Genomic DNA, 15,184 nt, shown 5'->3' on the forward strand with positions numbered 1-15,184 from the left:
CTATATCTGTAGGGTTCATTGATGGGAAAGCTCCTGTTTTTGTATGTATTAACGTTCCCAGAAATATTTCATTCACAATCTTTTTTTTTCATTGTATAACAAACATTTTTGTGTCTTAGCTGAGAAACCCTTTTCCTATAATGTTGTATTAGATCATCTCATTATTGGCTGAATAGAAAATTTGACCGATGCTTGATTTGGAGTATCATTCATTAAAATGAAGGAATTGAGTACGATACAAATACATTTGTTCCTATGTGTATATGAGGAACTATTTTCTTGACGTTTACGTATGAATATACCAGGCGGTGCACGGGTTAGGGATGTAGACAGAATAACTTACTTGATACAGCAGTTGGGCCGGAACAGCAAACATGAGGGAAATAGTACACATACAAGCGGGGCAATGCGGCAACCAGATAGGATCCAAGGTAGGATATCAAAATACTTATATAGTGCTGACAGTATATCTTCTGAGGACACATAGTGTTAAGGTAATAGGGATGGTTACCTATCTTAATATATGATCGTGCTGACAGAATGCCTTCTGTAGACACACAGTGGTAAAGTAATAGGGATGGTTACATATCTTAATATATGACGGTATGGCTTTTGTTGACACACACACTGGTAATATAAGTAAGATAGTTACCAGATCTTAATATATGACAGAATGCATTCTGTAGACACACAGTGGTAAAGTAATAGGAATGGTTACCAGATCATAATGTATGACGGTATGTCTTTTTTAGACATACACACACTGATAATAGAAGTAAGATAGTTACCAGATCTTAATATATGACCGTACTGACAGTATGTCTTCTGCAGACACACATCGATAAGGTAATATATACGGTTACCACATACTATTATATGACAGCGTTGGTAGTTACCTGAACTAAATATAGGGCAGTATTCAGTACATCGTTTGTAGCGGTTACCAGCTCGTAATATATCACAGAGCTGATAATATATCATCTGTAGACATGCAAAGTAGTTAGTTAGCATGCTTGAATTTGAAGGTAGCAACAACTTATCGACTGTGTGAGGTATAATTATATCATTATCAAAATGTAGATATCGAAATATTTCCAGAATAGGGACATTTTAATGGTATTCTCTGAGACCAAAGATTATAAAAAGTATCGTCTGAGCTCAGGTAATTGTCCCTCAAGTAGACGCTGACAAGAACGCAAGACTTAATAGTTCCTAAAATAATTTTCAGGGTAGGGTCTTAAGAGCTGGAATTTTACAGTACCTAAAATAATCTCCCAAATAGGGTCATGATAAGTAGTATTTCACAGTTCCTACAATAATGTCCTAAAGAGGGTTCTGATAAGTAGGATTTCACAGTTCCTACAACAATCTCCCAATTAGAGCCCTGATAAGTAGGATTTCACAGTTCCTACAACTATCTCCCAAAGCAGGGATAGGAAGGATTCTATAGGCACTGAAAACAAAGTGAGGTATTTAAATGAACTCTTTAGGTATTAACACAAAATATTTGGCATTACATCTGTAGTGTTATGTAAATGACAAGGCATCTTACTAACGCGCAGCTGTACAGAAAAGTATATTAAAGGAGATTGCAGGTATTAGATATAAAATGATGGGGCTAGTGTACCAACCCATTTAGATTTTGACATTCTGTCCGATCTCTAGATTTTCTCACGGTAACGTAATAACATACAGTGTTAGATTTCATTTGCTTTTTACATAACACCGAAACAACATGGAATTCTGACACACTAAACACAAATTGCAGTGACCATCATGACACGACAGCAACGACAAAGCTTTTTTTTACTTTACATACGAAACTTAGTGGCTTCTGTTCAGCATCACACATGTTTCAGGTTTATTTTCTCATAAACGTGTAAGCTTTTCATGAACATCCACTATCTGAAATGTGGAGTGTTCGGATCTTTGCCTCGTGTAGGGTTTAGATGTCAATACACTACTGTAACATACGCTTTCATTTATCTATGTGTAAACGTGGCGGAGTGTACGTAGCTGTCATGGTGCCAGCATTCGTACCTAACGTTAGACGTGCCGATAGCGATTTACATGCGATGTGTAAATCTGGCGGTCTGACTCATACACCACCAAATGACGAGACGCTGCATTTACTCACTCTATTAACAATAATTGATATCGTATTAATAACATGCAGTTTATAACAACCGAAGGGCACTCTCACGTGTCTACTACTTAGTACGAGTAGATTCATATGTGTATACTAGTGACTAGAATTGTGGTCTCGTGTGAACAACTGACTTTATGTAAAATGCATTCACTTTTGTTCCTACCGTTCAACTGACTAGAAGAGCAGTCACGTTGGTACTACTTACTAAACGTAATGTCATGAGCGTTCTAATGATCATAAAAAGGCATAAATTTGCGTGTGTTCAACTGACTATGAGTGAAGTTAAATGAACAAATATATATATATATATTACTTACTGCGAGGAACATTCAATCACGTGTAATCGTAATTCTATTTTGACGCGAAAATACCTCGCATTTCTCTAACGCAAAGGCACATTGACATATGATAAAATACAAGAATTTTTTTTTGAAAATAACATAATCGGTGTGCTGTCTTGTGAAATCCTCGCGTAATATTTTCCAGTGTAATAAATACTGGAGCATCGATTGTGATATCATTATAAGGACAATAACGTAACGTTAGGAGTAGACAATGGCTGCCCCGTTCGATTTAATCCTCGAAATTTTACTTTAAAATTGTCAAAATATACCTTTTTGAGTTATGTGACAAAAGATATTTCAAATTTATTTTTATTTCAGATGGAATGTCCTAAAACTGCCTGAAAGGCTCGCAGAAATGAAAATATTTAAGACTTGTTTCATAAATTCTCATATAAAATGAAAAAATAATTAAGGATCTTACATGTATAATATGCATCACAATAAGAATACTTTTATAAACATTCAGCAGTAATATTCTCAAGGGTTTAACATTTTAGAGCAAGAACAATTATTCGTAAACGTTTTGTGCGAGTCATTATTTCGGTGATGTTTGTGAGACTCATTATTACGGTGATGTTTGTGAGAGTCATTATTTCGGTGATGTTTGTGAGAGTCATTATTTCGGTGATGTTTGTGAGAGTCATTCTTTCGGTGATGTTTGTGAGAGTCATTCTTTCGATGATGTTTGTGAGACTCATTATTTCGGTGATGTTTGTGAGACTCATTCTTTCGGTGATGTTTGTGAGAGTCATTCTTTCGGTGATGTTTGTGAGAGTCATTCTTTCGGTGATGTTTGTGAGAGTCATTCTTTAGGTGATGTTTGTGAGAGTCATTCTTTAGGTGATGTTTGTGAGAGTTATTCTTTCGGTGATGTTTGTGAGAGTCATTCTTTCGATGATGTTTGTGAGACTCATTATTTAGGTGATGTTTGTGAGAGTCATTCTTTCGATGATGTTTGTGAGAGTCATTCTTTCGCTGATGTTTGTAAGACTCATTCTTTCGCTGATGTTTGTGAGAGTCATTCTTTAGGTGATGTTTGTGAGAGTCATTCTTTAGGTGATGTTTGTGAGAGTTATTCTTTCGGTGATGTTTGTGAGAGTCATTCTTTCGATGATGTTTGTGAGACTCATTATTTAGGTGATGTTTGTGAGAGTCATTCTTTCGCTGATGTTTGTAAGACTCATTCTTTCGGTGATGTTTGTGAGACTCCTTCTTTCGCTGATATTTTAACGATCGGCAGAAACGAAATTGGTTATGTCCTGCTTTCTGTGACTTATTGGTGTTAAAGAACAGGGTTACAAAGTAAGACGTCGAGCCCCAGTGGATTGTTGTGCAGGTCCCATTAATGAAGATTTCTGATAAGGTTATATATGGTTCAATGTGAGCATATCAAAGGGAACAACAAAAGTGTCGAATTTTGCCTCTTTGTGATAAGACACACGACAGACGGTAATTTGACTCTTTCTTATCATCAAAGCAAGAACAACAAACAATGTATGCTTTTTATGTAGTTAACATTCAAATATCAAATAAACTTTAACTAGTTAAATTATTTTTGAAGTGACAAAGCACTATTGAAGACTGACATTTTATCTGTAAATTGTTTATCAGTTATGATTATTTCTGATATTTTACACATGAGCTCGTTTACAATAGTTGTGTAGATAGATATCAGAATATTCACCAGTATCGATGTCTTAGTGTTTGAATGGAATTTTTTATATTGTACAAGGAGAAGAAAAATATATCGAAATAGGAAGATATAATGGTGCGAAACAGACGAGGAGTTACGTGTGTAGGAGGAAAACTTAAATCAAATATTGACTATATATCATCAGTAGAGATCTATCAATAGATCTAAAAAGGTATTCCAGAATGTTGTCTGATAGATCAGCTAAAATACCACAGTATGATTTGGCCGCATAGTAACATTATTCTTAGCCATGTGAGTAGTTTGCAAATAGCTTCACCATTCCAAGTTCGTGTGAATTTTTTTTTACGTTATAATAAAAAAAGTCATTCGACAAAATAACACCACAAAGCCTATTGTTAAAACCAAGCTGCTAGAATTTATAGTTTTATATGGTTAATTCAATTTAACTTACTTAATACCCATGCAAAATCTCGGCTATTTCGGAAAAAGGAGACTGAATTAGAAACACTACAAACAAATTAAAATAGACTTGTGCTTACGATTTAAATCTACTTTATGAAACATTTCCGATTCGTAACGAAATTTACATGTCTCTGATTATTTCCATATCTACATGTTATTTTGGGCGACAGACTTAGCCAGTGTCGCCAGCACAATAAAATAGTTTTCGTCTAAAAGTAATACTATAATCAATACCATATGGTATGTATATAAAATGATGTGGTATATTCAGACTGTTGGAATTAATGAACGACATATGTTAATTACGGCTGTTGTTAGTCTCGTATTAGCAGTTTCTTTGTGTTTATAATCACGATACATATAACATATGTTTTCATTGATGTATTTTTATCCTACTGTCGCATAAACCACACTCAAGTAGCTCGTCCAATACCATGTGATATGTTTCATTCCACTTGGATTTACCTAAAGGAGACAAAAATACGAATTGAATTGCATTTTTAAACAAAACATAAATGAACACAGGAATACTACTAATAAAAAAGGACAATAAATATCAACATGTCAACATGATTAAAATCCAGATTCAAATTCAATCAAACTAGAATAAACTTGTGATATATAATACAAATACAACCAATAACATGAAATATACAACTGAATTATATCTATTATACGGTACAACGTACAGAGGGACAGATTACATGACCACTGGCATATTGTCATTACTATCATTGACAATGAATTAACTGTTCTATGTACTAACGTTAGGAGAGTGAAATAACATAAATTGAAGATAAAGTGAAACTAAAAGTAATGAATGATTTATCAAAAATCGTTCATAAAGCTACACAGGATCATTAAAACATGTATTTGTATGTATTTGGAATTGTTCTGATGTTACTATGCCTCCTGTTTTCCCGTATATTATTTAATGCAACGTTGGATGGTTTGCAACAACTATCCGTCCTCATCACAACGCACATAAATAAATCTCCTTGGTAACCCTTCAACCCTGATAGGTACGTGATAAACATATTTTCGGCAATGATAGGAATGTGGACGCTTTACTATCTTAAACTACACGTGCTTTGCAGTTAACGCCGGGTATAATTTATGTTACAAGACTAGCCACGCTGTCCTGCCTCTGTAGACGAAGATGAGACGTGCGCTACCATGTACAGCGGAGTTATGTTTACATTGTACATGCAACTTCGATCGCAACATCAAGAACATGCACTTGAAACATTAACGGTTGATAATTGAAGAAAACCGAGACGAGTTTTTATACAAGTTAAAGAGCTTGCACGTGTATTTCGCTAGCTTAGTCATAAGTGTGGTACATTCTCCATTCGGAACAGTAGAAGATGATGTTCTTTTTAATTAGCAGCTAGCTTTATTTTAAGATGAAATCTCGAACCAGGAAATTGAATAGACGTTGAAAATGGTGTCGAGCAATGTAAAGAGTAGGTTTCTTATTGGATGGAATGTACGTGAATACATTAAAATTTAATGGATCTGCGTTCTCAAATAGGAACATGTTAAACAACAACGGAACCACCAGCCATGCCAATGAGCATCTAACACGTCCAACATCCATCCTATCTGACAAAATTGAACAATCGGATGAAATTTACATAATACGTCACTACAAGTCAGATTGTCATGATAACCACTTTATGGCAATAAACATTTTAGTCGAAACTAAAATTGTGTAATCAAAACGATAAAAATGTTTGTATATGTCATTTGCGCTTATAATCAACAAACATCTTTGCTATGTTAAAACTAGACAAACGAGTAGTGACAAGTAGGGCTGTTCTGTACCTCCTTCCGTGATAAAGTGTTTTCTGAAGGATTCAGATAGGCCAGCTGCATATAGAACGTTATGTAATCTAAGGTCTTAATGATTACTTTTTAAAGTGAATAAGGCCTTAGCTACATATATAATTGATCCATTCATTGAGAGGTCAATAATTTGGAACACACATACGCCTTCTTACTTCTTCGTTAGATATTTCTGTGTTTTGGTTTCGACTCCATTCCATACATAGATATTGTATGAAATTCAGATGGACTGCAAGATGGTTACGAAATTCAGGAACTCTTTGATTTGTTTTGTATTTTTAAGTTGTATCTCTGAACGAATCTCATATCATCACATTCTGTGTACATTTTATTTGGAAATTTCGTTATAGTATCGATACTGTTAAAAAACCAACATCAGTTGTGTTGTCAATGCGATATATATATATAGTTAATGACGATTCGCAAGTGATAATATAAAGAAAATTGTTTAAAAATGCTAACTTAACTTTTTCTTGTGTGTTTTTGTGTTTTTGTTTTTTTTAAACAATATTGGTTTGAGCGACATCTAATGTTGCTGTTGAAATCTATCAATTAAACTGGTGTTTTTCATGACTTTATTCAAGAAGTTACACATACATACTGCATTTAGATGTTACATATACGTGACAAAGCTATGACAGTTAACCATAACTGCAGGAAAAGGTGACAATATATATATGATTCACTATATACTCAATAAACCGACCGGTCTATCCTAGCATGTAAGACAAAAAACAAATGAAATTTAATGGGATTTGTTTTTATTGTATCAGTTTTGGGAGGTCATCTCCGACGAGCACGGGATAGATCCCGTGGGAATGTACCATGGTGACATGGATGTCCAGCTGGAGAGAATCAACGTCTACTTCAGTGAAGCTTGTGGTAAGTGGACATCTCAGATTCTCAGATAAAACGCATCACATCCTTAGGTCATCTGCCAAATTGTGTTTATCAGTCTGATTAGAGAAACAAAATTAATATCATAACTAGAACGATGATATAATTATGAAAATATCTTAATTTGAATTATTGTGAAAGAGGGAGGCAACACATTTGCTATGGCAGTGTGTAGAGACCAGCTAAGGACTTGACATGAAAGTCGTACTCATTAAGTTTGGATCTGTGTGTTAACATGACAAAAATTACAGTTTATGGTAGGAATCACTTGTTCATATTTATGTTTGATGTGTGTAATTTGCCTGTGATCCACTGAACTCGAGATGTAATATATTTACATATATGACTAGTGTAATATATCCGGGAGCACTTTCCATTGTCTACACCAATCAGAATAATAAGGACGATGACGTTACGAAATGATGTGAAAATGGCTCAATAAAAAGGCTGTCTCCGATTTTGTCAAATAAATCATGTTAAAATGAATTTTGAAGTTTGAATCTATTTTCATTCTATGAAACTGATCTCAAGTGTTACATCTTCTATTACCTGTTTAATAAAATCTGATACAGAAAGAACATTAATTGCGGATCCCTCATGAAAGTTGATATATATATAAATATATATAATATATAAAACAACAATCATTATATCCTACCATTCAAATACAGTTTACATTTTTGTAACTATTTCTCTATTTCTCGTCTATGTAGGTGGCAAATATGTCCCTCGTGCTGTTCTGTTAGACTTGGAACCTGGCACCATGGACTCGATCCGCTCGGGGACATTAGGGCAACTATTCCGGCCTGACAACTTCGTGTTTGGCCAGTCAGGAGCCGGTAACAATTGGGCCAAAGGTCACTACACAGAGGGTGCTGAATTGGTGGATTCGGTATTGGACGTTATTCGTCGGGAGTGTGAAACATGTGACTGCTTACAAGGCTTTCAGTTGGCTCATTCTTTGGGAGGAGGTACAGGTTCAGGAATGGGCACTCTTCTGATCAGTAAAATCCGTGAGGAATATCCCGACAGGATCATGAACACATTTTCGGTCATGCCGTCGCCCAAGGTAATTGTATATTTCCAAACGTCTTTAAGGGTCTCTTTTTTGGGTAACAACATACCGAAAGCATATGCCTAGCATTATACGCCCTTGCGATACGGTGTTATGGTGTTGTATCATGGCATCTTCTTTGTAATCAGTATTGTTAAAGTAACTTCGGGAGATCCCATCATAAATATAATGTAAACCATAAACATTTATAGTCCATTTTGACAATCTTCTGGATATCTACATAACGTTTTAGTCAAGTATCCCTCTCATGGATCTTCTCATGGAGTTTTACTAGTAATACATGTATAAAAAGCTACACTCTATCGTCCTTAAGAAATATGTATAGAGTAAAGTATAGTGAAGTGCAATTGGCCAATTAAGTTGATTAGATCATAGTGATAAATAGCACCATTAATATTGTATATGCGTGAACATGGGACATAGAAATGCTTAACAAACTGACTTGACTTGCAAGTGTAATACAGAAATATAGACTTTTTTTGATGTCCAATCACCAAGAATGTCTTTGCTTAATGTTTTTACCAATGTGTCCTCACAACAACATGTGGAGATATTGAATGTTTGAGAGGAATTCCAAATATCTTTAAACAACAGTTGTTTCATGTTTACGATGTGACAGTTAAAACCTATCTTTGCACACAATGTAACACCCCAGAAATACTTTAATTTTCCATTAAAAGTACGCTGACAATAAATATTATTATTGTTTCAGAATATTTTATTCTCATGATTTTTATGACAAAAGGAATTGGCATCAGGCATAGCCTATGAGAGCCCTTACCTTGCTATTATAAACAAATATACGCTTCAGTCAAATAGTGAAAGATTAATGGTGATAAATACTTAAAACTAATATTATTAGTGGTAATATATGTATTATCCAAATAACAAAACACATATTTGTTTTACCAGGTGTCAGACACAGTTGTAGAGCCTTACAATGCTACACTATCTGTTCACCAACTCGTGGAGAACACAGACGAAACATTCTGTATCGATAATGAGGCCCTCTACGATATTTGTTTCCGGACCTTAAAACTGACCACGCCAACTTATGGGGATTTAAACCATCTGGTGTCCGCAACGATGTCAGGACTAACGACATGTCTTAGGTTTCCTGGGCAACTGAACGCCGACCTACGAAAACTTGCCGTCAACATGGTGCCTTTCCCCCGTCTTCACTTCTTTATGCCAGGTTTCGCCCCTCTCACATCACGAGGAAGCCAACAGTATAGAGCACTCTCTGTTCCTGAACTTACACAACAGATGTTCGACGCAAAAAACATGATGGTAGCCTGTGATCCTCGGCATGGGCGCTACCTTACCGTGGCAGCCATGTTTAGAGGGCGCATGTCAATGAAAGAGGTAGACGAACAGCTGTTGAATATCCAGACCAAAAACAGCAGTTACTTTGTCGAGTGGATCCCTAACAACGTGAAGACAGCAGTGTGCGACGTTCCACCTCATGGTCTGAAAATGTCGGGCACCTTCATCGGCAACACGACAGCCATACAAGAGATTTTCCAACGGATTTCGGAACAATTTACAGCCATGTTCCGTCGTAAAGCTTTCCTTCATTGGTATACTGGTGAGGGTATGGACGAAATGGAGTTCACAGAGGCGGAATCAAATATGAACGATTTGGTGTCTGAGTATCAGCAATACCAAGATGCCTCTGTTGACGATGAAGAGGAATATGATGAGGAGGAAGATATTGACGACGAGTGAAATATGCTTGATACGAACATTGTCTTTATTATACTAATTAATTCATTTTGATATAAGATCATTAAAGACTGGTTATCAACTATGACATTTTACAATGACACTGCCTTGCTGGTGTGCGCCTTAATGTTGTTTTCTTCTTTTACATGTTAAAATATAATGTCACATCTATTTATAACAATACCATTTTTAATTGTTCAATAATTGTTCTTGTTTCGGGTGAAACATCTTACAATATATTCATTAAAATTGTTCACTGTTAATATTGTGAATTTTATAAATATGTTGTTAAGATAAATATTGAACGTTTACTACCTGGCTGTGTTGTTCTTTAGTTTTTTTTATTTCTATGTCAGGATTTAAATTCAATAAAGAACAAAAACACTAGATAATGTCTTTTAATCTACACGTGAAATATTTATAAAACATTCCGACATTTGTTTCGTAAATTGCAAAGGATCGCCAAACAGTGTCAACATAAAATTTCTTAAGATCATAAAACTAGTCAAAATATGAATTTCTTATTAACGTTGTCAAGCATACTTAATGTCTTATGTTTAAAAGGGTCATGTGAACAAGCTTGGCGATGCTCATTAAGTAGTAATAATTAGAAATCTATACAACAAAACGTCAAAATGACATTAATTGATGTCAGATTAAAGTAAACATATATTAAGAATCTACAAGTATTTGCTTACTTTTTAGAATTAATGTTTCAGAAAAACTCACGATTGCCTTTATCTGTGGAACATCATCTTACTTCGAATAAAGTTAGTCATCCAAAGTCACCTTTGGTGTTTCGTTCTGACGCCTATAATGTATTGATCGAATATAGTTTTGCACATTTACAGGTGATACGATGATTTCAACACCAAAGAAAATTGATGAATTATATTGAACTACCTTGCATTAACATATTCGTGTTATGATTGTGTTTATATGCATACTTATGAATACCTTATATAACTTATGATTTAACAGTTATATAACGCATGTTATATTCAGAGGTAATGTTCGGCCTACATCGCAAAAATAGCCTGTATATAAACATCCAGCCTGTATAATTTGCCATGTCGACAGTCAATTAGTGTCCGTAATGTGTATATGCTAGGCTATGTATAATTGTGAGTCACGTTTCGGTTAGAAGCAAATACTTTTCGAATTGAATTACAAATGCGAACATCTGACCTTTTTGCAAATATATGTACTATACAGAAATTTACAAATAGTCAATCATATTGAACGACAATAAAATAAAAAATAATTCGAGCTCTTGCGAAACGTTGCAAGCATTACAAATGGTAACTTCGTCACATAATCTAATATAACGATAAACAAACATATCTTTATAATGTCTAATGGCTAGCATTTTATACACATTTGATATTGAGTCAGTGGAGGTTCTGAAGCTTACGCATGTATAAGATTCTTGAACATTTTTCAATAAAAGTGAAAAGAAAAGAATATCTATCAATTGTGTGAGAGTAAAAGAGTAAATTACAATGATATGTTTAATGTTTGATAAAAAAAGGGAAAGAAAGCCATGCTGCCGACATGTATGATTTTGAAAATGATACTTTTTTATTCTGTCACGCTTATGTGTTAATCAACTCTTATAGTTTGAGATATTGATCTTAAATTACATAAAATGTTATAAAATTAATCATCCGGCTTTTCGCTGACTATACTGGTATTACTCATCTCTAAATATAAATATTACAAACCTCATGTCAAGTTTGTATTTTTTAAATTCTTGTTAGTTATTATGTTTTTATCTATAAATGCACTTTTAAAACAAAGGAAAGAAAAAATGCAAGCACATTATTAACTGTTAGTTGAATTGTTTGAGGTTTGTGAAAATTTTATTCAGTATACAAATTGACATATTACCGCATTTATGTGCAACTGAACTAAATTACAGAGTGTAGCACTCACTTACAAATATAAATTTCATCAATCAATTCCAAGATAAGATACTATTTTAAGCACACCTATGAGTTACGTTTATGCAGCCACTCTATCATACTGCAGATTTAACCTTTTAGGACACTTAAACGACACTAGGGATCAGAACTGTGGAGCATATTGAAAACAAAATCAATATATGAAATGCAAAGAAATCGTTGAACTTGACTACCGTTTATGAATGTCAACTACAGTTACCTCTCTCTGCCTTGTAATTAGTAATTTGTAGGCTGCCGGATCCCTGATATTACTAGATTAGCTATAATTAATCATACATAGCATATGCTTTGTTTTAATTTAGCTAATACCCTTTTCAGCGGAAGTACCGTACAACTTAACGGTTCTATATGAAATACATTTCATATCGTTTATAACAATCGTTTATGTACGTGTTAACTTTGTCACAAGCGTTGATAATGCATTTGTAACTACATCATATTTCTCCAGAAATGCCACAGGTGTAAGGATCAAAATACCATGAAATGCTGTATATATCGTGTCTTTTAAGTGTAACACATTATTATAAACACAGTGTGTCACCCTCCAAAAGAGCGAAAGTAACTTGATAAATGTCAGGGAGCATTGTTAGGTTATTTCTCGTAAACATGTATTGTACGTAGTAAAATAACAAAGTTCAATGACATACTGCTTGTGGTCACTAGAATCACATCTCTCTTTTTGTGATTCATACGATATGCCATAGGCAAATCTACGTTTTCAGGGAAGAGAAGAATGTTTTACGTCATGCTTGAACTCCAAACGCAAAAAACAAGTAAAAATATCAACAGGTTTTCCCGAGGGCAGAGTTTTCAAGCATCATAGTTTAAATACGACATTAGCATAACGAAATATGTAACATTATAAATGTGCCATAAGATGAAAAAAAAACAATTGTTAATAAGTATTATTCTTATGTAAACCCTGGTTAATGTGCCGTGCTTTCAATGATTAATGTATGCACGCCTTAGATATTAACACATACTCAGACATTGTTACACGTATTCAGACATACAGCTAGTCGCTTTAAATATTTAGGTATACTACCTAGAATTATATATACTCTCAAGTGACAGACTAAATTTGATTAAAATCAAATTAAGTCCATAACAGTACAGCTTTAAGTATCTTCCGTGGACATGACAGGTGTTTAAAACGATATGGGTCATTTTTAACGTCATGTCTTTCAGATTGATATTAAAAGAGGATGCTACTTTCTGTCGTCAATGACAAACTGCCTACTACTTCAAAACCATTTTGACATTGAAATGTTTTTAATTAAATGTATGGATATTTTAATTGAAGAATTACGAATGAATCATTTGTACTAGACTCTTTATTTTAATTCAATCATTCGATATAAGGTAAAAATACAATATACAACAAACGTAAGTAATCCCAGATATATACTATATGTTAATGATAATGTTAATATTAATGTAAAAGTAACGTTATTTGCTCGTTTAACGAATTGGTGGATGATGCCTCGCTCGTTGGCAAAATTGTCCATGTCTACGTATGGCAAGCACTGGTGCTATTAAGCGAGGACGTGCAGGTGATTGAGGACAGGTAGGAATCAATCTAGGTATCTATGCAAATGGAGGTGAATTCGTATGGTGTAAGATGGGTTGGGAGACATAAATGTGTTTGGTAATGATTTAAAAGAGTAAAAGAGGCCGAAGGTGGTGAATATCTGTGATGTGGATTCTGGTGGAAATGGCGCGTGTTTGAGAAGGACATGGCTTGTGAGATAAGAGTAAAGACAGATCTAAACAAGGGGAAAGTGGATGTGATGAAAGGATAGTGGTGGAAAAGGAAAGAAGTAATACATGTGTTTCATATGGAAGCAATACTTCACCGTGTTTAATTTGTGTAGATAGTAGACATGCGCAGAATAAAATAAGAGAATTAGGAGGGTAGTACAAAACAGACTGTGGCAAATATTCGTAGTTGGAGGATAGAATATATAGTAAATGGATGTAGCTGGTGGATAGCAGTGATTTGCAGGAAGTGAAAGAATAAATGAGTAAAGTATGGTGATATTTCATAAAGGTAGACTAGAAATTAAAGTTAAAGGATATGGAAGTAGAGGAAGGGTATTTATAAACGAAATATCTGGTAAAGGGAGGGTAAATGAGAAAATGAGACAAAGAGACAGAAGTTTTTAATCCGATGTAAGAAAGTAAGAAAGACAATTGTATTGAATAGACGCGGTAGGAGAGACTCGGCGTGATGAGAGATATTGTAGTATTAACTTGGCATGGTAACAGAGATTATAGTATTTAATGAGCGTGATAGAAGAGATTGTGGTATTCAGTGGTCGTGGTAAGAGAGATTGTGGTATTTACTGGGTATGGTGGGCGTGGTATGAGAGATTGCAATGTTTACTTGACATTGTAGAAGAGATTCCCAAATTTCTCTGACTGTGGTAACAGAGGTTAAATTATTTATTAGGCGTGGTAAGGGAGATATGGGAAGCCATCAGGCGTCATTAATGGGAGAGATGGGAACGAAAGGAGCGTTTCATTTGTATGTTTGGATAAAATGGAGAATGGGTAGATGAATAACAGAAATAAAAAAAAATGTGGTAAGATAGACAGAACAGTTTAAAGGTTACAAGACACATAGGAATATCGAATGTTAAATGTTCGAGAGGGGTTTAGTGATACTGAATGAGTCTCGACTAAAAGGAAAAGGTATTTTTGCAAAGTTGGAGGGCGTAACACATACAACAAAAAATCCTCATTAAATACAGAACATAACTCAACCCAATTTCATGTACTGTTTTTACCTTTTGTAAACAAAGATGTATGTTTCCATTGCGCCTCCGTCCATACGGTAATGAGTCAGCAAGTCTGATGACTCGGTGCAATGCAATGAACGACAGCCCAGAATCCAACACATAGCCTTACTTTATTGGCAACAGGTATATGACATTACAATCTTTTAACTAGTTTTTGTATTGTATATGTTTATATGAACGTAGCACACACATTGTTGAAGCATCATTTGGTTTTTTTTTTTTTTTTTTATTTTTTTTTTGTTTTGTTTTGCTTTTTTGTATTTCA

General features: G+C 34.5%; 1 protein-coding gene across 1 annotated transcript; it reads left to right on the forward strand.

Annotated features, from left to right (window-relative positions):
• The first annotated feature begins 329 nt into the window (after positions 1–329).
• On the forward strand, positions 330–10,465 carry LOC132561401 (tubulin beta chain-like). Its single transcript, XM_060226129.1, has 4 exons — positions 330–431; positions 7,231–7,339; positions 8,068–8,423; positions 9,342–10,465. The coding sequence occupies exons 1-4, from the start codon at positions 375–377 to the stop codon at positions 10,155–10,157; spliced, it is 1,338 nt and encodes a 445-aa protein (XP_060082112.1). The 5' UTR covers positions 330–374; the 3' UTR covers positions 10,158–10,465.
• Positions 10,466–15,184: the final 4,719 nt, after the last annotated feature.

The sequence above is a fragment of the Ylistrum balloti genome, unplaced genomic scaffold, assembly GCF_031769215.1.
Source record: "Ylistrum balloti isolate Yb309-2 unplaced genomic scaffold, AGI_CSIRO_Ybal_v1 Utg369668, whole genome shotgun sequence".
Classification (NCBI taxonomy): Eukaryota; Metazoa; Mollusca; class Bivalvia; order Pectinida; family Pectinidae; genus Ylistrum; species Ylistrum balloti.

Bases quoted from the DNA above. Each gene is read 5' to 3' on its own strand.
- LOC132561401 (XM_060226129.1), top strand. From the start codon at position 375: ATGAGGGAAATAGTACACATACAAGCGGGGCAATGCGGCAACCAGATA. The intron at 432-7,230 runs GTAGGATATCAA...TTATTGTATCAG, and splicing joins GCAACCAGATAGGATCCAAG to TTTTGGGAGGTCATCTCCGA. The intron at 8,424-9,341 runs GTAATTGTATAT...TTGTTTTACCAG, and splicing joins CGGTCATGCCGTCGCCCAAG to GTGTCAGACACAGTTGTAGA.